Raw genomic sequence first — 23,288 nt, forward strand, 5'->3', positions numbered from 1 at the left:
CTCAAAACGGCAATCTGGCTGTTCTTTCCCTCTTAAGACTATCTGGAATGGAGATACTCATCCTTTCATAAATGAGACATATTGGAAATGGGTTATATCTTAATTCTTTTTCCTTCAAAAGTTTCCAAACAGAAAACTGTTGCATGGCATATGCCAAGGTATATACCAACAAATATTTCATATGCAAACTTAGGTATCACTTGCCCAAAGTGCTGAAACCTCCTCACCAATTCTGCATGTGTTTTAAAGTGATTTTTATATGAAATTGTTTGTAGAGGTTCATTTAAGTTATTCATCATAGGGCTGAGAAGACAGCTCAGTCAGTAAGTGCTTGCCTTATAAGTATGAAGACTTGAATTCAATCTATAGATCCCACGTAAAAACTTAAAATGGTGGTGGTATGTGCTTATAATCCCAGGACAGGTACAGATGGATTCCGTGGGATTGCTCCAGGATAGCTTCTTTTGCTTGACATATTCCAAGCCTGTAATAGAATATCCCCCCAAAACGTGGACAGTGACTGAAGTATGAAACCTTAGGTTGCCCTTTGGACTACCCCCCATATATGCGTATGTATACACACACACACACACACACACACACACACACACACACACACACACACACACAAACACACACACACACAAACACATTACAAATCATACATAGCATCTAAAAGAATCTGGCAATAAACTCCTGTAGAGTGGCCTTCCAAGGAAGGGAAATCTCTGATAGAGGGTTTATTTTTTTTATGTAAATTTCAATGATTCTGAGATACTCTATCTTGACTTCAAGGAAATTCTTAATGACCTAATTTATATTTTTATAATATAAAATATAAAAATGAGAGAATGCTAGATTTGTTGTCAAACTATCAAGAAACAGACTAATTTTATTAATAACTTTTAAGTGTTTTTCCTAAAATCTTTACTACATCTGTACCCATTGAACTCAGGCCTGCTCCACTGGTTTAGTAGGCCACGATAGTGACAGAAAGATGATCATAATGGCCAGGCAGGAGGACCACAGCACAGTTAAGCTTGTAAACAGACGTTTTGAAATACCATGGTGGGTCTAGACAATTTGAGTAGCAGTAGCCCTCAATGATTTCCTCATGCAGAGAATAAAACTGGCTGTTGTTTGTTGTTTAATGTTTAGTTCCTTTTAAACTAAAAAACTGTGTTTTCAAAAACTTGTTATTTCTCTTATTTGAGCATGAATTATAACATAAAATGCTATCCATGAATGTAGGCTTTGGGTGGACCAAAGCCTCTGAAGTCCATACAGCAGACCCCTTCATCCTGAGGATACAATTTAAAACCGAGAGATGTCTGAGACTGTGGATAATACTAAAGTTTATATGTACAATGTTCATTCCTATACATACATAACTTTGATAGAGTTTGATTAATATATTGAATATATTAAATTAATTAGTTACTATTGATCAAATAAATCAGTTACTTTAATAAAAATATTTTAAACTTACAATTTGTTTCTGAAAACTTCTATTTATTATTTTCCAAATATAGTTGAACAAAGGTAGCTGAGATTTCAAAATGGGCAATTGTGGTTAAGGGGTGAGAACTGTAGACACTGCCTCACCTATCTCAGTGATGACGCTTGTTCATACATCTTTCCTTTGTTTGCTCAAAGTCTTCAGCTGAATGGCATCCTAACTAGAACATCTATAAATTTCAGCCTAATTTTGCATTTTGGCAACACTCAGCCCTCTTCTTGACCTGCTGCTTCTACTCCAATCTTACTGTTTATATTCATCTTATGTCTGATGTGTTTTATATGTTTATCATTCTCTCCTTCTGATGCTGACCCCAAACTCTACTCTATTGCAAGCAGCCTCTTAGTGTCACTCTGATGTCATGACCTCAAGACTGACCTTAATAGATAGCTCTTTTGCCTTCATCCCCACTTTTTATTTCATTCTTTATGTTCCAAAACATATTTACAGCCTAGAACCAAACTATGCTCATCTTGCTACTTAAAATGAGTTCCTAACTCACCATCATAAATAGACACGGTCCAAAAATCTATGCAGAATTTCAAGCCTCCTCAGACAGGAGTTGAGGTTTGACAAGAACATTGGGTATTTGATGATTGGCTGCATGAAGAATCTGCATCATACTAGCTAGCTATTATTCCTTTCTGATATAATCATAGTAGCTTTTCAATAATTGTAAGTGCTCATATGGGACTATTTCTCGTTTTGTTGTAGTTTGTCTTCTTTTATTTTGTCTTTGTAATTAACATCATATCTTCTAACCAGCGTATCTCCAGTAGAATATGTGCAGAACTCGAATTCACCCAGACAAAGAACGTGTGCGGAGAAAGGATAGCACTGCGGCTGATACTACAGAAGTAGAGTTTGTCCAAGAAAAGTATCCTAGTATACTTTCCTAGAAGTGTTAGAAAAGAACAGAGGGCAAGAAGCCCAAGTGAGTATGGATGAAAGCTCCATAACCCTATGCCTTTGTTTTGCAGCTGGTAGAGCCCTTAACCCCCAGTGGCACGGCACCCAATCAAGCCCAGCTGCGCATTTTGAAGGAAACGGAACTAAAGAGGGTAAAAGTCCTTGGCTCGGGAGCTTTTGGGACCGTTTACAAAGTAAGTAAACACACAGTGCATGCCATCAGTTATTTAAGTTTTGTTTCACGCTTTTAAAAAATAATAGCCAAGGTAATTACTTTAACCAACCTCATGTCCCTTTAATATTCAAAGAGAAGAATCATGTAATATTAAGGAGCTGCTGTACAGATGAATTCATTAATTTTTCTGAACAAGCTTGGATAAGTGCTGTGTTTAGGAAAGAGAAGGACTGCAAGTACTTACTCAAGTGGAGTTCACTGAGTGCCCTTTGAGACCCTTTCAATATTGACTTCTTTTTTGCAAATGTCCATGTGTTTCCCAAATGCTCTGCCACAACCTGCTTATCTTCACCCTAGTCATTGGTTCCTGATCTTCCAGAACTTTCTGGGCAGCCGCGCACAATCCTTGGCTGTTCTTTCTGTTCTTTTATCCTAAACTCTGTCAGTACCCTACCAATCGATCACTTAAAATCCATATGAATATGCTAGCATATTTGTAAGATCAGAAGGTTATAACAATTTTTTGCCCAACTGATTATATATATATGATTTAGTATTTATGTTAGTAGTTTTGATGACCTTGCCATTTTGTAAAAAAGAAAAATAACTATATGAGAAATGGAGATCAGAGAAGACAAAAGGATAATACCATTAATTTTCAAAGAGAGTTACTTTTGGAAAGGGAAAACTCAACTGGTGATGTCTATATATTTACTTTTTTTGGCTAAGTTACAAGTCTAATCCAGAGGCCAGCCCAACATTAACTGTGGTGAAATTTATTTTAATGATAAATAACGAAATAAGGAAACTCTCCTGGGTTAATAGTGAGGCTGTTTTGTAACAGCCATTGGTCAATTCACAAAATTTACATTTGCAGCTTACGGTATATTTCTAACTGATATATTAATTCCTTATTTTTATGAACACATGATTAAGGTAGATAGGAATTTAAGAATTTTACATTTCAAGATCTCAGTGTTTTCTGTAGTTAAATGATTTAATTTGATGTGGTGGTATATACCTATAATTTAAAACTTAGGAGTCTAAGCCAGGGGAATTATTTGAGTTGAAAAGTTTGAGACCACTCAAGACATTTAGTGAAACAGTGACAAATCAATGAAACAATGTCTCAAAAAAATAAAATAATGATTTATTTATTATAACAATATAAATGACTGTAATGTAGACCTAAATTTTCCTTTCCTAGGTGTTTGAAAATATGCTCATCACTATAAAACCTTCTAAGATCCAACTGCGAAAGTTCCCCTATCATTTTAGTGTGCATATTTTGTCCAGTTAAATCATTAACTGAGTGTCCAATTTGCACAGATTCTACTTTAGGCTGACTTTGTCTTTCTGATCTTCAGATTCTTTGTAAGTTCAAAGAACAGAAGTTACCCTTTATATATATTGAAATTATACTAGAAAAAGGCACAGATTATGTAATTTTATAATTAAATTTTGAATCTAATTTTGTCCCAATATTTAATAATTTCAATTTGTATATATTTTAATGAAAAATGCACAAAATTATTTGCACTAATACATTCATGATTCTAAATTCTATCTTAAATAAAGATGTTGGAAGGAACTAATTGAATCATTACTGTCCTCCTGCCTATCTCTTGGTATTACTTCATTACCATATATATGCCTTCCAATCATCTATATAAAGATTCCCTGGCTTCCACTAGCCCAATAAGCCATCTGATAATTGCTTGACATTTCATTTCTATAGATATGTATGAGGTTTTCCTAGTTAAACTCTAGGAAAGTCAAAAGAAAGCACTTAGAATTTCCTTCCCTTATGATTCATGGTAATCATTTCTACACGTCTTGTTAACAAAATTGAAAGTATGTAGACAAATGTGTGTTTATAGAAAATTTATTTTTAATGAAGAATTTTTTTATTCATTCCACATACCAAGCACAGAAGACCCCTCCCTCATCCCTCCTCTTGCTCCCCCGCAGCTTTGTTTCATAAATTTATTTGAATTGTGTGCTTGAAATATGTGTTGCAGCTCTATGTTTTAATAAATGTATCATGCATTGTAAGACATATTGTCTTAAACTATATAAAAGTATTGGTGGGCACACAAATGCCAATGACCTGGGTACTTATTTGGTCATTTTTTCTTCCTAATTGAAACTATGCTATGTTTCAGCAAAAAATATTAGGACCAATATAGGCACAAGTATAGTCAAATTCCTTGCATTTCATCTATAAAGTAATGGCTAAACTTTTTTTCCAAAGTGGTACAAATTAATTCACACTGAATTTATATTCTTATTTTAAAACTACACTTTAGGAATATTTTAATATTGATGCCGTTGCTTTATAAAGTAACTCCCTATGTGGTTATTTTATTGAATAATGATAAGCATGTTCTCTGCCCTAGATACTATCTCTGAGAAAATATAGCCTGGGGTTTTGGGTTCTTGGGTTTCCCACCCCCCTACTTCTGCTTCAATACCCTTTTACAAAATTATACCGCAGATAATTTATGTTATTATTTTTCATTTGACACATACATTTCCCTATTGACCCTGCTTAAGTCAAACATAAACATAAATCTCATCCCAAGGTTTAAAGCACTTTTCTTCACTGTTATTACTATTCAACAGCTCTTGGGTTTGTGTTTCCTCTATTACTCCAACTTAGGGTAATACAACACATTTACTTAAGCCATGTGTCCAAAGTGAAATCTTTCTTCCTATTGCTGTCACCCGCTGATGTTGAGAGAGAAGGTAGAGCTACGGCCTAGAGCTTCCCCACTTTCATCTTAAAGTTCAAACTGTCATAAGTAGTCTTGAGATTCTTCCCTGTTATGGGCTCATAAGAGCGTCTAAATTCTTTTTGGGCTATATGCTTCAAAAAAATGTCATCCTTAATCCACACATTTTTATCTCTCCTATCAAAATTATTGTCCTCATTTAGATGTTTAACTTCACTCAGAAACAGTCTTATTTAATCTTGTATCTTGAAAGTCTACGTTTTTAATATTGTCCTAATCCATAAATACTGAAATTAAGTTGATAAGAAGACAGAATTATATCAATATAAGTATTTTATTTGTACCCAGAGACAAAAATAATTAATATATAGAATTTAATAACATAGATAAGTTACTGTGAATTACATATGCCCTAGAACTTGTCCTTGAGTCTTATTTTCAAAATAATAACCTCTGAAATTTAATTCCTATTCCATCTGAACTTGAGAAACATGTTATTTTAGTTTTCGTTAAAGAATAATCAGGTAATATTGAAGCTTAAAAGAAATATCATTTTTACCTAATCATATTTTATAAGTTATTGTTTAGACATGAAGTTTTCCATACTTTGTTGTTAAATATAGCTACTCTTGAGAGTGAAAGAATACTTAATTTGTCTTGAACCGAAGTTGGTGATATCATCCAAATAAGATATAAATTATACTCTATCCTCTGTTAATGCTCTCTTCAATGTGCAAAGCTTTTTACAGGAAGCAAACAAATTAATCTTAAACAGACATTGAACACTATGAAAATAGAAATCGTATCTAATTCATCTGTTATGAAATTAGACCACAAACACATACAACACATAACAGATGCTGAAGAAAAGTTTATTGTTTAAAAGAAATTAGAACTCAGAGCTTACCAATTGGTTGTCCAGTGCCAAATGGTCTGGTCTGAAAAAGTACATACAAGTAATATTATCTGTATTGAACAGGTTATATTTAAGAAAAAGATATACATGCATGTAATAACAAGTTATGAAAAAGTAGCCAATGAACTTAAAGGAGATTGTGGAGGGATATATGGGAGGTTTGATGGGAGGAAAGAGAAGGGAGAAGTGTTGTAATTATGATAATCTCTAAAATGAAATAATATAAAATTAAAAGTTGTGTGGTCAAATCAAATTACATTCTGCTATAAAATATTATGTAATCTCAATATAGAATTAATCTGATATTTTTTCCTTAAAGGGTATTTGGGTGCCTGAAGGTGAAACAGTGAAAATTCCCGTGGCTATTAAAATCCTCAATGAGACAACTGGCCCCAAAGCCAATGTGGAGTTCATGGATGTAAGTACACAAACACACAGTTGTATTTTTGTTTACTATTAAATAGAGGGTTTGAAAATAAAGTGATAAAAAGACCAACCACCTTTCAAAGCTTCTTCTCTGAAAATGTAATAATCTCATACTTAGAGTTTTAAGATCCCTTCACATTATATTATACCTTTAAAATCATCCCTAATTTGCAGCTGTCTGCTACAGCTGTACTCTCCAATTGCTTTGGGAACACAAAGATATTTGTAATTCCCATGTTGAATTTCCTGCTGTGAATCAAGCATGTGATTTTCATTTTATTTATAATTTGGATAATAATCAGACAGAAATGAATTTATTAAATGCAGTTACAACAGTATCAAAACACCTGGCTGGGGACGATAGTAAGTCATTCTTATAAGTCATTCTTTATAAGCACTGTCTTATTGAGTGCTTATAAAGTACTACAACTGTTCTAAATATCATTGACAAAGTCTGCAATAGGTTCCCAGCAGTGTTCTAAATAACTTACAAATAATATTTTGTCTCACTTGGATGATGGAACAGACCAAGTTAACCCAAGGTTAGCCCAGATTGCAAAGTGGAAAGATGATGCCTAGAGACTTTGAATTCAGTCAGCCAAGACTGACTAGACATGTTTTCTAAAAAAAAGCAGAGAACAATGAGGATTAACCTGTCTTGTCTTCACTGTGGCAACTCCTCAGCTCTGCCCTTTCTGGTTGGAAAGCAGGCCTAGATAATTAAGACAAAACAATTTGTGAATGAATCTGCGGGACTCCAACAAAATATCCAGTAAACAAGATGGGGAGCGTGTTTGGTTTTAAGAGCAGGCCCAGCTCTAAGGACCACAAGTGCAATAACCACAAGAATGGCATTTTGGGAGTTTGAGGATGCTTGGAAAAATTAATCAGGATGCTTTACTTCCTGTATTTATAATTTATTGAGCTAAGAAACAACCAAGTTAGTGTTCCAGTTAGTCTTTCCTATATTTCAACAGGAACCTAACTAAAACTTAAGTTCTCAAGTGATATTTACTCTTTTCAATTCAGATACATCAAGCAGGACTATGGTAAAAGCTTCAACTACAGAATAAAAAAAAAGGTGAATGAATGAAAGTACTTGATGAGGTCAATCAGAACTTGAAGATTTCCCTCAGCAAAAGTTGTAGATTGTGCTGTTCAAATTTTAGAGAGAAAGGTGGAATAAAATTTTATGTGTAGCCTGCTGTTATTTTTTTCACATTGAACACAAGATATCTTACTAGGGATTCTGGAATAGATCCATATACATTCTTTCTATGTCTTTTAGCATAATGTCTTCAATAATAATAAGAATGATTTTGATTTTAAAGTGACCTTTACATGAAAGAGGATGTAAGAAGCATATGCACTTTGATTTTTTTCAAAACAGATTGCTATATATTCTTAGCCAGTCTCTTTGGAAAGGTCCTTTGCAGGTTTAAAGAAACTCAGTATATGACCTTGAGAACCTTGATAATAATGCTAACCATCTTTTATGATGCTATTTTAACTAAATTTGTTGTTAATTATTACATAAGAGGACCGAGAATGATACAAGCATGCAGCTCAGGAGAATGGTCTCTGTGTGTATCATTTGCTAAATAAATAAAATGCCACCCTTCTGGCCTCACTAGCAACACTTGTATAATAAGTATTACTCATACAATAACTAAATCTTTTTTCTGCAGGTAGTTAAAGGTTATTACACTCCCTGCAGCCAAATGTCTGCCTCCTATGTTACTATTTAGAATTGATGACTTTTTCAATGATGCCCTAATCATTCAATTTGACCCAGATCATAGCCATAAACTCAGGGAGAAAATTTTCGAATTAAATAGAAATTACAAAGAAAAATTACAGTAAATAAAAAGTGGAGGTTCATATATAAAACTGATAGAAGATCAAGCTTGGCCACCTTGAGCTACAACCAAAGCTGTAATTCACAAGAATGCTAATAATCTCTGCTGGAGGCTTGGACAGTCATATTTCCATGGAAACAGTCTGGCAAAAGGGGGTTAAGAGGCTACAAAATAATCACGTAAAAAAGAAGCTCTAAAAACCTCATCATGATTTCGAATGATTATTTGAAAGCTCCTAACCCCATTCATCCACTCCCCTCCCCCTTGATCTGAAGCCTATTCCCATGGAAACAGGAACAGGGCAGAAGCTTGAAGTCTTAGCTTCCTGTTGAATTTCAGATGAGACTCTGATTGAGCCATGAAAGGAGTCATTTTCCTAGATGGGTGATGGATTTGGTAACTAACATACATATACATATATGTTTTTTCTTTTTAAGATAAAAAATAAGAATTTCTTTTTTGATACGCCTTTCCTACCTTTGGATAGATGCTAAAGAATTAATAGCTTGCTGGCTGTTTTGAAAGGTGCAAGGTAGAAATATTTTCTACTATCTTGGTGACTTGTTTTAAACTACTAGAAGGATAGTATCATACTGAATAAAATCATTTTAACATCAGCATTGATGGTGATTGCAGTATTTAAGTAAGTTAGCATAACTTTCATGTAAACATCTTTTACCTTCATTTGTAGATTATCCATGGTGTTTGCAGAGCATTTTAAGTTCTCATAAGAGCTCAAGCCTAAAGGGAAGGTCCATGTAAGCAAAAGTGTATGCAAGTTGAGCCACAGGACAGAGAGCAAATGACAAGGCATCCAGTCATAGTAAAAGCAGTATGTTTGATAAATGTCTTAGTCTGGAGTCTTCCAGAAGCACAAGCTACTCATGAAATAATTATTTGAGTAGAAGTAATTTATGCCAGCGTTGAATGACTCATCATTAGAAGAATATGGAAATGAGGCAAGACAACTACTACCTACCACAGTGATGCCTGTGGCCCCTCTCTGTTGGACAAGCTCCACAGTCTAGTACTACTTGTCCTACTCAAGGGTTAAGAGAGTTAAGCCCATATGCTATTCTCCTAAACTGCATTGGTTTGACAGTTGCTGGGAGAATGAGAGAACTAGATCCCCTGTGCCATCTCCTATTCCATTGTTTCGTGGTTAAGGAGAAGGGGACCCTTAACATCTTCATGACTGACCTGTTGAGAATGGCAGAAATAGGCTGCAATGGCAAGAAAAACCATTTGGCAACAAGAAGTGCCTGGGCACCAGCTAGCGCAGCAACATTATAAAGTGTCCAGGAGAGCTGTTAAACAAAAATAAGATCCTCCAAAAACATACCATGCATATCTTGTGCACACCAATGTCTGCGTGTATTTCTTTTTATGTGTGTATATATTTTTATATATCATTGGATTTAAAAAATCTAAAACTTATAAAGAAAATGGAAACTCTAAACACCTATTAAACATTAGCCTCCTTTACATTTAATGCTGTTTACCTCTATAGCAGAATATTATACATTTTATAATGATGATATGAATATGAATATATATTTATGTGTGTTTTGCTATTTTCTTTAACAAATTACAAAAAAAAAACACTGCAGCTTAATAATCAAAATTCATCACCAACAACTAACACCTCTATTGATATCCAAGGACAAAGAAAAGACTCTTCTATTCTCTTTAAATTTTTACCACAAGCAGAAAGTAAATCAGGGGCAGACAGTATTTTATCAAATGTTTCACTAAAAGCAGCAGAAGGAGAATTTGGTCACAGGGCTGCTACTTAGCTCGCCTGAACATGTCTAATGGATTCATAATGACAATAATAACATGCTGCTATTGAATGGCCAGTGCATTCTTCATTCCCATAAAGGAAGATCACATTGAATGACATTAAGGAAAGGACTCTAAAGGTCTACCTTCCTAAGAAGGATGCCCGCATTTATAGACACTCTTAATTTTTGTTTCAAGTAGTGCAATTTCTCTTGGAAAATGCAAGCTGCTAGGAGGTTTCTTTGGGGTTTTATGTTGTTGGTATTTTTTTTAAAATACATAAAATTGTGTAGAAGATACACACTCAAGACCCAAGGAAAGAGTCCTGGAAAATGAATCAGACTGTTGGTTTGTTGGAGTGTCCACCACTGTTTTTTCCCAGGACATCTAAGCTCATTATCTGTTGAGATTGCTTTAAATTGTTTTAACAAAGTTATTTGTTTCCTAAAAAAATTAAGCTGGGAATGGAAGAAATTGTATAATTACACTAATTTCTAGGGATGGTCTTCCAATACAGGCTCAGAGCTTATATGAATCTGCTTGACTCCAGGTCCAGCTTTCCCATGCTACATTTACAATACAGTTCATGGTCAGGTGATTCTGGAAAAGGTGTTTCATGTGACCTTACTGTATTTTGTAAATTGCATCATTTGTCAGGGAAAAATAATTTTCTTTTTGCTGTACCACAAGGACTTCTATTTATCTTACCCATTTTGTTATTTTACTGAAGTAATGTTCACATGATTTTTGTTTATCCTTCCTGTATTAGATTTGTGATACTCAGGATCTTGTTGGGAGTCGGTTCTTCCAGCTCTAATTGATGTCATTATGTGAGTGGGGTGAGAAACATATAATCTATTCTGATTATAGCAACCTTGCAAAATGATGTGAAAATTTTGGTTCTGTTTTTTCACATTACCAAATTTCCTTTGTGTGAGTGCATATTGTTAATGATGACTTTTAGATTCTGCATCAGATTAACAATGTAATGTTAAAAATTCACATTATTTAATCCAGTTACATATTTGTCCACATAAATTTGGTCATTTTTATATATTAATGCAATTTGTAAATTTTAGAAAAAAACATTCCAGAATTTTCTAAAGCCCTATATTGTAGGAATGATCTTCCAAAGTCAGTTAACAATTATTATTGCCCTTAAGAAAAAATATAAATAATAAATTAAAAAAATTGTTCTTAAAGTTCTGGAAGTTTTCTTTATTCCAAAAATAAAATGATGTCTTCCCAGAGAGAATATAAAACTCTATTGAAACAGCATTTTTTATCTTTCAATATCCTATTAAAAAAGTTAAAAAGAGAATCATCCTGGTGACTAAATAAACTGATTCCAGTACAGCTTATCCGATTGGCTTTGTTCAGCAGAAATACCACATGTGAAGTCTATTTTATTGCCTGTTCATTTACTGTGCCGTGTCTTTCTGTATCATAGCGGCCATGACTGCCACCTAGCCTCACCTCTCTCTGCATCCTTAAGCATTGTGACCTGTCAATTTGATGGCCCTCCTATACCGATCTTCAACCTCCCTGGTTCTTACCAATAGGCAGACCTGAAAAGAAGGAAACTCAGTGCCTGGATATAGACCTGTTTTCAATGTACATAGTTGCTCCAGATTACCTTCGCAAATGATAAAATTCTATCTCATCTCTTTATAAATATGACTTCATCCATGTCTTTGATAGGGCCCCTTGAAATTGTAAGGACTTCTGAACTTTGCCACACCCAGAATTTCTCTTTGTGTTAGCAGCCTGGAGCTGTGGTTGCTGATTCTAATCCTCCGAACAGAAAGCACAAAACAGAAGCATGGTTAAGAAATGGCAACATTATTAGTTGATCTGTCTAAAAGGTTCCCCCCCCCTACATTTTAGAAATATATGTTATTCTGCTCATAAGCCCTTTCTGTTCAAGCATAATTGATTTTTAATAATTTCCGATTTGTGTCGTAAGTTTGGCATACTGTACTTGAGTCGTTTTTCTTAGTTTCTTTTCTTGTTTTGTTTTGTTTCAAGACAGGGTTTCTCTGTGTAATTTTGGTGCCTGTCCTGGATCTCGCTCTGTAAACCTGGCTGGCCTCGAACTCACAGAGATCCGCCTGGCTCTGCCTCTCAAGTGCTGGGAATAAAGGCATGTGCCACCGCCGCCCGGCTTAGTTTCATATTTTAATCCTTAATCTATTACTATAAATCATTTTTGAATCTAGAGCATAAAACGTATCCAGAGAAATGCCCTCCCCCTTGACCCTTGACCCTGTGAAAGGACTAGTGTGTTCTCTGAAGGCTTTTTTGTGGACTAACAAATGATAGAATTTTCCCCATGTGTCTAGGACACTGGCGACTCACCCTGGTTCCAGTAGAGGACCTTGGCTAGGGGTCCTCTCAAAGATTTACATGAAGACTCCCCTTATTCATTTCAATTGGTTTCATTTTTTTAACATCTTCTTCCTAATTACTGGAATAATCTCTAGTAATTTTTGCATAATACTTGTTCTCCCACTACAATTTTACTTATTGCCTGTCTGTTTCCTTCTATTCTGGCAGCAATAAACATGCAAGGATGGGTCCTGCTAAAAAAGAAAAAAATGAATTATTGTAGATTTGAACAAAAATAAATTGGAAAAATGTAATTTATTATAGTCACTATAAATCATTGCCAGTAACAGTTAACTGAATTCAGTAGCTCCAAAATCCTGAGCCTTAAAGATTGCCTTAAGGGGAACTCAAGGGTTTGAAACTAGATAAAGTACTTGACAAGTTTTATATTCCAACTGGCTTATTTTATCTCTTGAATCACCCAAAAGGGACTCCCCAAATCCAAAGCAGGTTGTTCTTTGTAAATCTTAACATGTAGCTTCATAAGCTTTTTGTTCTCAAAAACATTTCTTGAATTTGTGTAAATGAGACGAAATGTCTCAAGAGCTCATAGTCTACTATATCAGAATTTAAATTTGTTAACTACAAATCAGTAGTCTATTGGAAGTGTAATTTTTCAGCTCTCCCAACTCTATAACTTGGTGAATTTTATATCTGATTAAGAGGATTGTTACTGTCATACAGAGAAGAAAGAGAATTACACTGATCATGTGCTGTTTCTGAGTCTAATCTGAACAGTATTTCATAATTACGATGACTTAGAAAAAATGCTATTCAGTTTGACTGTAACACCAGGAGACGGCATTTATAATAAATACTGTATGCTCATAAATAGCAACTGTAGAGGCTGAGGAAATAGCTCATCAGTAAAGGGCTTCTCTTAACAACTCTGAAGACTTGAACTTGGTCCACAGAACCCACATCAAGCCAGTTTGGTGGCATACTTGTAATATTAGCACTGACATGGGGAGAGATGCCTGGGGACTGCTGGTCAGTCAGCCTGTCCCACTTAGCTGCTCCAGGCCAATGAAAGACTCTGCTTCTTAAAGCATGGTGTAGAACACCTGAAGAAAAATCCCTGAGGTTAACCTCTGGCATCTCAATTAAGGCATGCTAGCACATGCACATGTACACGCATACACACACACACACACACACACACACACACACAAACAAACATGCACATACATGGGGAGGGGTGGGAGAGAGGGAGAGAAAAAGAGATAGCGAGGGAGAGAGAATATTTGCTCATGGGGCAAAAAACCTCCAGCAAAATACTTTGGAAATAGCAAACCTTGTTGATGATCTGTTTATATATTCAAAAAACATGCAATAATTTCAGTAATAAAGGGCCATTTGCAAATATTTTGGTATATGTTATATACCTAGTGTTATTTTAGTAGTTCATAGGGAAGCAACTTGGTCCTAGAAAGAATTACAATGTTGTGATACATGCAATGGTATATACATACATATACTAACAGTAAATATATATGTAACCCAACCTCTCAGAGTAGATATATGTTTACTTTAACTGTGATATGTAATAAATTATAACTGTATTCCCTGTCACATTCTCTGCAATTGTGCCTTTGCAAATCAAGATATCATGGGGTATTCATTGATTAGAATGACCATGTTGGGGTGTTGCTGTTACTTCAAAAGTGCGTACTTAACAAGGATGTCTTCAACTTTTTGTTGGAATAGTTTCCTCAAGGTCATCAAAAATAATTCTCTATTCCAGTTCACTTCAGCTCTGTATCTTATCAGATACATCACTCTTGCCAAAGCACAGATTGTTGTACTCCTAGTCATTTGGCAGTGGGGTGACTTTCACCTGGTTACACAGAGTTTGTCAAAGAAGTCTGGTTTCATGACTCCTTGAGAGCTGCCATCTTTAAAGATAGGGCACAGTCTCTGAAGTATTCATTCAGTTGAAGTCAGGGATCTTAATGGTTAGACCTTAACTTCATTTTCAAAAAAAGGAGTAAGTAATCCTGGATCACATGCGAAATGACTGTCACCTAGATATTAGGCTGAAAAGAACAAATTTTCATGCAGTCCTGTTTGTATTCTGATTTTAATTTTTAACTGTAAGATATAATCTTTATAATTAAGTTTTGCCAGAGAGCTGAATCTTCCTTTAGCCGTCTTGCTGATGGTCTGTCATTTCCTTCTTGTTTGTTATTATCCCGTGTGAAATTTTCTGTCACTCACTCTTCTACACAGATGAGAAAAATCAATGTTTGTAACCTTAAAAAAAAGATATTAGGTTAACAGTATTCCCTGGACATTTCAGTTCAATCATACCCACTGTTCATATCATAGTTACTATTGACTCCATACTTCTTTTAGTTGTTCAAATAATAACTCAGCCTGCATACAGTATATAGTTGGATCCTCTTGTCCAGGAAGGAATAGACATCAAGATTTTTAAAAATACGTCTAAGGGCCATTGCAGTTCCCAAGAAACCATCACCGAGGAGCCTACCATGCACCTAATGTCTACAGTTGACACATATCAACAGTCATCGTGAGAATAGAAAAAAAAAATATTTCTGAAGCAGTAAAATTAGGAAACCCATTTTTCATAGATGTGATCAGTGAGAGCCCTTCATCTCAAAACGAAAAACCTTAGGGCGCCCATAGTGAGCTTTGCTACTGTAATTTTATCTAGGGTTTTGATCCACTTACAAGTTTAATCTAACCTCCCTGAACTTAACTATTCCATTATCCGCTAGAAGATAATTAGAAGCTATAAGCAGAAGTCGGCATACATGCAGCTCCTTGGGAGTCCCTAAGCTCATTGAATGGAAGAGTTTGACGGATATTGGTCAGCTGATATTGGCCCATCGCTAATAATAGCTGAAAATGCTGCTTAGCTAGGTGAGAAAGTTAACTTCAGGAAAATGAAAATGAAGCATTTGGGATTTATCTCAAAGATGAATTTTCCTTCTGCATTTGTTTCCTGGTAAGGAAGTAGCCAGGGGAGCCAGTTATTTTTTTTTCCTTTTTACTTTTTTTTTCTTCTATTATTTTTGACAATTTATAATTAAGATCTAGGGCCCACTTGACTTAGCTCTGTTGACTGTAATTTCCTCTTATCCTTACAAGGAAATGTCAGTGAATCGGGAACAGTTTTGCTATAACCCATACAAATAATAAGTAAATCAGAGCAGTATGTTAAAAATTTGTCAGCTCTAGCCACCATGTGGAAAATTAACTGTAGGAAACACACAAGCATATTAGGAGGTGTGCAGACACTAGGAGTTTGCTTATAAAATCAGAAAACTGTTACTGACATATATTTAAAATAGAGTCAAGGTCCTGTAAATAAAATCATTTTGAACTGTAGAACATCCATTTATTTAGTGAACACATCACTGTACTCTCAAGAAAGAAAAAAGTTTATTTTTTTATTATTGGATCGAGAGATGCTTTAAAATGTGATAATATTATGTTCCCTAATTTTCACATTATGCTAATTTAAAAAGAGAGTAAATTTCATTCAATGTGCCTCCTTTGTCTCATTTTCCGTTAAATTTATAATGCATTGTTAGGGTATAAATATACTATTTTATGATTCTTTAATTGGAGGTACGTTATTTTTGCATCCTCAGCAAGATGTTAAATGCATTTTGGGTTGACTATTTAATATATTATAATCTTCACAATAGCACATACTACATAGTAAATCTTCAGGAAAGATTGGTCTTGTGTTTGGAAAAGTAAAATATTTTTACTTCATTCCTTTTCAGCATGTTTTATGAAGTGTCTGTATTGCGCAGAGTTCCTTGTTGTCTATGTAAATCAAAGGGTTGGGAAGATAATTAGTAGGACATAACTCTAACTTTAATGAAGGTAAATTTCAAATAACAAAGCCATGATTCATCAGGATGGAACCAATATTATGCCTGCCTATATGCATGTGGGTGCATCCGTGTGTATCAATGACTTGACCATGTGTGCACTTGTGTGTGGTGATGGCTAACATTGACATCATATGTCTTCTTTGATGATTCTCCATTTTGTTTATTGAGACAGGGTTTCTCTCTGAACCCATATCTTGCCAAGTCTAGCTAGTCTGGTGAAGCAGTTTGCTCTGAAGATCCTTGCGTCTGCCTCTCAAATGCCAGGATTTTAGGTAGCTGCCACATCTACTGGCTTGTTACATGAGTTCAGGGATCCAAGCTCTGGTCATTACACTTGTGCAGCCAGCCCCTTAGCACTGTGTGATCTCCTTAGATACACTGCAAAGATGTTAATGATTCTGTTGTTTCCTTTTTCATACATAATTATCTCTAATAACAACTATAACTTTGATCTATATTCTTTAGACCTGTAGCTATTACCGAGTTTATTAGAGAAAAATTGAGTCTCTGCTTAGCATTCTAATTGTCATGGAAAATAACTACCTATAGGGAAAGAATGGTGGTTTGCAAATACATTAATTTATCTCTTTTCAAGCTAGCTATCATCTCTTGTTACTTCGTAACATATTTAGTAATTTTCTGCATAGCACATTTATATTTATGTGCTTCGTGAGTATGTACAACTGTTAAGAAATAGCATTCCTGTTTACAAATGGGAATTGAAATATTTATAAACAGTTTGGATACAGTTCTGCTGGCAGCATTTTCTAACTGAAATGTGGTAACGGACTTTCCTAATGAGGCATACCATCTTTGTGCTGCTTCTAAAGTGAACAAAATTGTTATTATAGATTATCACTCCATTATTTAATGCTTCATCCATTGTCCAGAGATATTCACCCACCATCTGTGACTAAAATTTAATTAATTCCATTCAACATCTTGTTGACATCTGTAGGGGTTTTTCATAGTGAACCATTTTTTTTCCTATTTGAATCTTTCAATGATAGTATTATAAGTACCGGATAAAAGACCCATTGCGTAGAGGTACTGAATTGAGAGTGTATGCTTAGATGTCTTCGTCTAAACTCTGTTTCTGCAACATTTATTCTAGAAGTCCAATTGGCAGCACATCTCAGTTTGAAAAATTAAAATAATAGGAAGTCACTGAGCTAATGTTTTTATGGTGAAAAGTAAGTTTTTATATGTTAAGTGTTATAGCAATATAAAATAATCTTCTTTCTAATTCTGGTATATTCTGGTATATATACTATTTATATAACATTTTGAATAATATATTAATTACTATTCCTTTGAAAATATATATCCACAACCTATTGAAATGCACGGAAAGCATGTATTCATTCTCCATTCATAACTCCATTTTGTGTCACATTCCCTTCAAAATGGTACACTGTTAAAAAGGCATAAAACTGAGAATGATAAAAATCAGTTCCAGTATCTGTAGAGCTCCTAAGAGAAAATTAATTCTAGAATGTGTCTCATGAGATTGATTGACTTCAGATGGTGTCCTCTTTAGCTTTGTCAACATGAGACGATCTTAAGACATCTAAGAGGAATGGCCTAGATCAGACTGTCCTATGGCAGATTGCATGGGTTATGATTTGATGAATTGTATCCCAGTACACTGTGGATATGATCAGTACCTAGGCAGGTGGTTCTGAGCTGTGTAAGGAAGCTAACTGAGGCTGGACTTGCGGGAGCTGGAGAGAGAGAGAGAGAGAGAGAGAGAGAGAGAGAGAGAGAGAGAGAGAGAGAGAGAGAATAAGCAGTGTTCCCCCATGGTTTCTGCTTCAATTTCCTACTCCAATCCCTTCCCTTACTTTCCTCACTGAGGGACTTCACATGGAAGTATAAGCCAAATAAGTTTCTCCCTTCCCTAAGTTGCTTTTGGTCAGAACATTTTATCAGATCAACACAAAGAAGACTAGAACAGGAGGTTAAGACTGCATAGTCAGGCAGTGGTGATACACACCTTTAACCCAAACACTCTGTGAGCTCCAGGCCAGCATAGTTGGCATAGCAAGTCCCAAGCCAGCCAGGACTGTTACACAGAAAAGTCCTGTTTCTGAAGAAAAGAAAAAGAAAAAATAATAAAAGGCTGAAGCTTGGCATATTTTGCATGAAAGTGGACCTTCAAATATCCCCATTCAATTAGAAAAGACCCTTGTCTCCCATTATTCCTCTATCATCCTCCCATAATTTGGCAATGCATCATTTCCTAGGAGTAGTGAATGTGATATTCAGACCAGTCCCTTAATCCATTTAATACATATCTCTTTATAAGGCTTATGCACAAGTGTTCATTTCTAATCAATAAGTTGCATCACCCTTCTTAACTTTCATTAATTTGAACTTCTTAAAATGATTCAGAGGAACAAAGAGAGAAACAGTTTTGTGATGTCTGTTCACTGTGCTCCAGGTGTGTTGAATGAGTTTACTTCCATTCATTATGTTACTAAAGCAACAAAGACCATCTAGCTTTTAAAGTGTAAGGTAGCAGAGAAACTTGCATATTTAATGCCAAGAAAATAAAATCCTCTGCTTAGGAACTTCCTATGATTTCAGAATTTTCTCAACATGTCTCTTTTTTTTACATTAGCAATTCAAATAGATACAACGTTCTTCCATTTTGAAGGCTAATACACTTGCCAATTTGCTATTATATGGATAGAATAGGGAGGTTTTTAAGGTATGCCTGCTAACAACTCAAGACATTTTCACCACCTTAAATGAAATGCATTCCAGACGAGACAATGTTGGGTCAAGGTTAACAGTCAGCCAATCAAAATGTGATGAAAGACAGTTCTGGTATTTAAGTCACCCAAGCACTCTGTTTAACGATATGTATTTGCCAACTATGACATTTTATCCACCATGAGTCTATGTTATTCTTCATTGTTCTGGTCATGAGATATTACATTACAAGTGCTTTATGTAATGAAGTTAAGACTGAATGTAAATACTGGTATGCCTAAACTGTTTGACTTACAAATCAGCATTGGATCATCAAGTATTCATAAATGATGAGCATTGAGCGATTACTGAGAGATATTTATCACTTGGGTTTGTCCTTCTCAAGTAAGTAAATTCAGGAGTGCATGTTTATTTAATAAGGGACAGTGGCATGATTCTAAGGTAATGTTTTTTCTGGAAGTAAGAACAAAATCAGTATCATCATTTTAAGAGAAATACAAAAACAAAACAAAAAATAGCTAGAAGCTCAATTAAGCTTGGGAGAAATCCTATGACCCTCTATGCTTGAATAAGCTGCCTCTCAAATTATATTTCTCTCAGGGTGTTGATTACTATGATGACACCTTACAGAAAGTAATAATATATTTACATCCCATCACTGATAAGTGGCATTTTTAATTTGCCATTGCAACATCAACTGACCTTATATATTAGGCCAAAGGCTTGATCTACAGTGTGTCAAAAGAAAATATGAAATTTCATAAAGTGATGTATAGTTTCAGAGAGTAGAATTTATTTAAAAGAATATGAGGCCCTCTAAAGTTGAATTTAAAAAAATAATTAAATTAAATACATTCTCTTGAACAATTTAAAGAAATCAGAGGATCCACATGACAGGAATATATCTGTGCCTCATGGGGCCTGAAACTAGGAAATCTCTAGCTTGGTGGAGGTCTGTCACTTTAGTATCTATCCAGCCTGTGTAAAGAGCCCCACTCACCTGTAACTCCAAAGGAGGGATTGAAGCAGAGGTTCTCTGGCCTATATTGCAATTATGCTCAATCCTACATGTGACACTGCCCTATTTTTAAACAAATGGATAATAGAAGCCCAACAGTTTCATCATGACATTCACTGGGCGATTCAAGAGTTTAGGGGCACCCAAGAGGGGCTATTAAAAGCATTTCTGATCTGGCAAACAAGGTCAAAGAATGTTCATGATTTCACGTTAAACTGGATATTGTTATCTTGGCTCCTTTTCCATTCTTCTTTTTTTTTTTTGTCTTTTTTTTTTTTTTTCAGAGCTGATGACTGAACCCAGGGTCTTGTGCTTGCTAGGCAAGTGCTCTAGCACTGAGCTAAATCCCCAACCCCTTGCTTTTCCATACTTTTATTTGTTTTCCTTTATTTTTTAATTATCATTGTTTAATATATGAACAGTCATAAGGTATTAATTAAACCATTTATAGTTATGAATAAACATCCATACATTTCAATGATATGTTAAAGAATTACTAGTGTTATAGCTAGAGTTTTCCTGCCTTGCCCACAGTCAGGACAAATCTCTGTCACCCGCCAGTCCCACAGCCGCTCAGACCCAACCAAGTAAACACAGAGACATATATTGCTTACAAACTGTATGGCCATGGCAGGCTTCTTGTTAACTGTTCTTATATCTTAAAGTAACGCATTTTTACAAATCTATACCTTGCCACGTGGCTCGTGGCTTACCAGCATCTTCACATGCTGCTTGTCCTGGCAGTGTCTGGCAGCATCTCCTTCTGCCTTCCTGTTCTTTTATTTCTCCTCTGTTAGTCCAGCCTATACTTCTTGCCTAGCCATGACCAATCAGGTTTTATTTATTGACCAATCAGAGCAACTTGACATACAGACCATCCCCCAGTACAGCCAAGTGCAGACCATCGCAGACACCTGCACTCAGGCCCATGGTCCTAATTATCCTCTATGCAAACCTGCTGGGTAACGCCACAAGGAACCCAAGAAGGGCTCCCACAGGACATACATTAACATCCCACAGCACTTCCCCTTTTCTTTTTTTTTAAAAGGAATGTTTTAACTTTTACACATCTCCAAAGCCAGCTTGGTATATTTGGGAATTTGGGCGTAGCTTCTCTTACTACTTCCTGCTGGAGGGGGGCGCTGTATCTTATGGGGACACAAAGAATATTTAAGGATCATGGAGTAGTCTGTGAGGCTGTATCGTCTGAGCCAGTTGCCTTGAAACAATTCTGGATGTTGAATCATCTGGGCCATGGTGTCATCAGAGACCTTTCAGGTGGTCTTGGCTGGTCAAACCTGATGTATCTTAATCTGGAACAAATCCATAGCCTCTGGCTTTCTGTAGAAACAAAAGCAGAGTCTCCTTTCCAAAGCAAAACATCCTTAGACATAAATTTCAAAATTGAAATACCTTTAAAATATACACATTGATTTAACTGAGCAGTCTTTACAATCAAATGTCTTTCTGCAGTTAAAAATCCCAAAGACAATATAATCCAGATTCTCTGTGTGATATCCATCTTTACATGGCTTATTTTTTATATTACTTTTACTTTCTCTTTAAAGACTTTTTTTTTTAAAACTTTCTATTTCTTTATATAACTGTCTATGTTCCTTTTCCTCTCTCTTCCAAGCCTATGTACATTTTTACACACATTGTAAAGCATTTAAAGTCTTGTTCCATCTGAATCTGTCTTATTGTGAATCTATTGCTTTCAACTGCAGCATTTGTAAGACTGAAACAGCGCTATGGCTGCTGGCTCCGCCCACCTCAGCTTCCCAACATGGTGGTGGTACGTTTACCGCCAGCTCTGGGAGCTATCATGAGTCTATGCTTTTATCCAAGCAGTGTGTAGCCCAGAAACCTTTTTTGTTTTGTAACTAGCAAAGGCTAAATCCACCACGCAGCTTAATGTGCCACTTGCAGAGGCCTCATTTCCACCTTACTGCAGGTTAAGCGCACACGCCAGGAACCCGCCAGTAACTCAAACCGGCAGCTGCCGCTCATTTGAGAGAAACAATTAGGAACTGTTTTTAGCTCCGTTTTAGAATCTTTTATCTCAGGTTTTAGGTGGAAACTCTTGCCCCACGTTGGGCGCCATTTATAGCTAGAGTTTTCCTGCCTTGCCCACAGTCAGGACAAATCTCTGTCACCCGCCAGTCCCACAGCCGCTCAGACCCAACCAAGTAAACACAGAGACATATATTGCTAACAAACTGTATGGCCGTGGCAGGCTTCTTGTTAACTGTTCTTATATCTTAAAGTAAAGCATTTTTACAAATCTATACCTTGCCACGTGGCTCGTGGCTTACCAGCATCTTCACATGCTGCTTGTCCTGGCAGTGTCTGGCAGCATCTCCTTCTGCCTTCCTGTTCTTTTATTTCTCCTCTGTTAGTCCCGCCTATACTTCCTGCCTAGCCACGACCAATCAGGTTTTATTTATTGACCAATCAGAGCAACTTGACATACAGACCATCCCCCAGTACAGCCAAGTGCAGACCATCTCAGACACCTGCACTCAGGCCCATGGTCCTAATCATCCTCTATGCAAACCTGCTGGGTAACGCCACAAGGAACCCAAGAAGGGCTCCCACAGGACATACATTAACATCCCACAGCATAGTGTTAATGAGATTAGACTAGGTGCAGATGAGGCACAGAATTAACAACATAGAATTCATTGTGTGAAAAAGAAAAGCCAAGTTTGTCACCACTAATTTAAAAAAAAATATTTTCTACCTTTTGTAATAGAAACTTTTATTGAGATTTTCCCCCTTGTTTTATCAGAGTAGTGTAGAGATGTACTTTATAAATATACAAATTTAGACTCAGTCAATGTATACAAAATACATAGTACTATAAGATGTAATATTGGCCGGTTGTGGTGGCGCCCGCCAGTAGGATTTGCTGAAGAAGGCAGAAGCAGGAGGATCATGAATTCAAGGCCAGCCTAGGCTATGCATTTAA

General features: G+C 35.8%; 1 protein-coding gene across 7 annotated transcripts in view; it reads left to right on the top strand.

Annotated features, from left to right (window-relative positions):
- Positions 1 to 23,288, top strand: part of Erbb4 (erb-b2 receptor tyrosine kinase 4) — a 1,076,808-nt gene that overhangs the window by 840,753 nt on the left and 212,767 nt on the right. For all 7 annotated transcript variants that reach the window (XM_006989868.4, XM_016008144.3, XM_016008143.3 and 4 more), the window contains 2 exons: positions 2,500 to 2,622; positions 6,574 to 6,672. In XM_006989868.4, the coding sequence (XP_006989930.1) occupies positions 2,500 to 2,622; positions 6,574 to 6,672 (222 nt within the window). The remainder of the gene's footprint in view (positions 1 to 2,499; positions 2,623 to 6,573; positions 6,673 to 23,288) is intronic.

This window comes from Peromyscus maniculatus, chromosome 13 (assembly GCF_049852395.1).
Source record: "Peromyscus maniculatus bairdii isolate BWxNUB_F1_BW_parent chromosome 13, HU_Pman_BW_mat_3.1, whole genome shotgun sequence".
NCBI classification, from domain to species: Eukaryota; Metazoa; Chordata; class Mammalia; order Rodentia; family Cricetidae; genus Peromyscus; species Peromyscus maniculatus.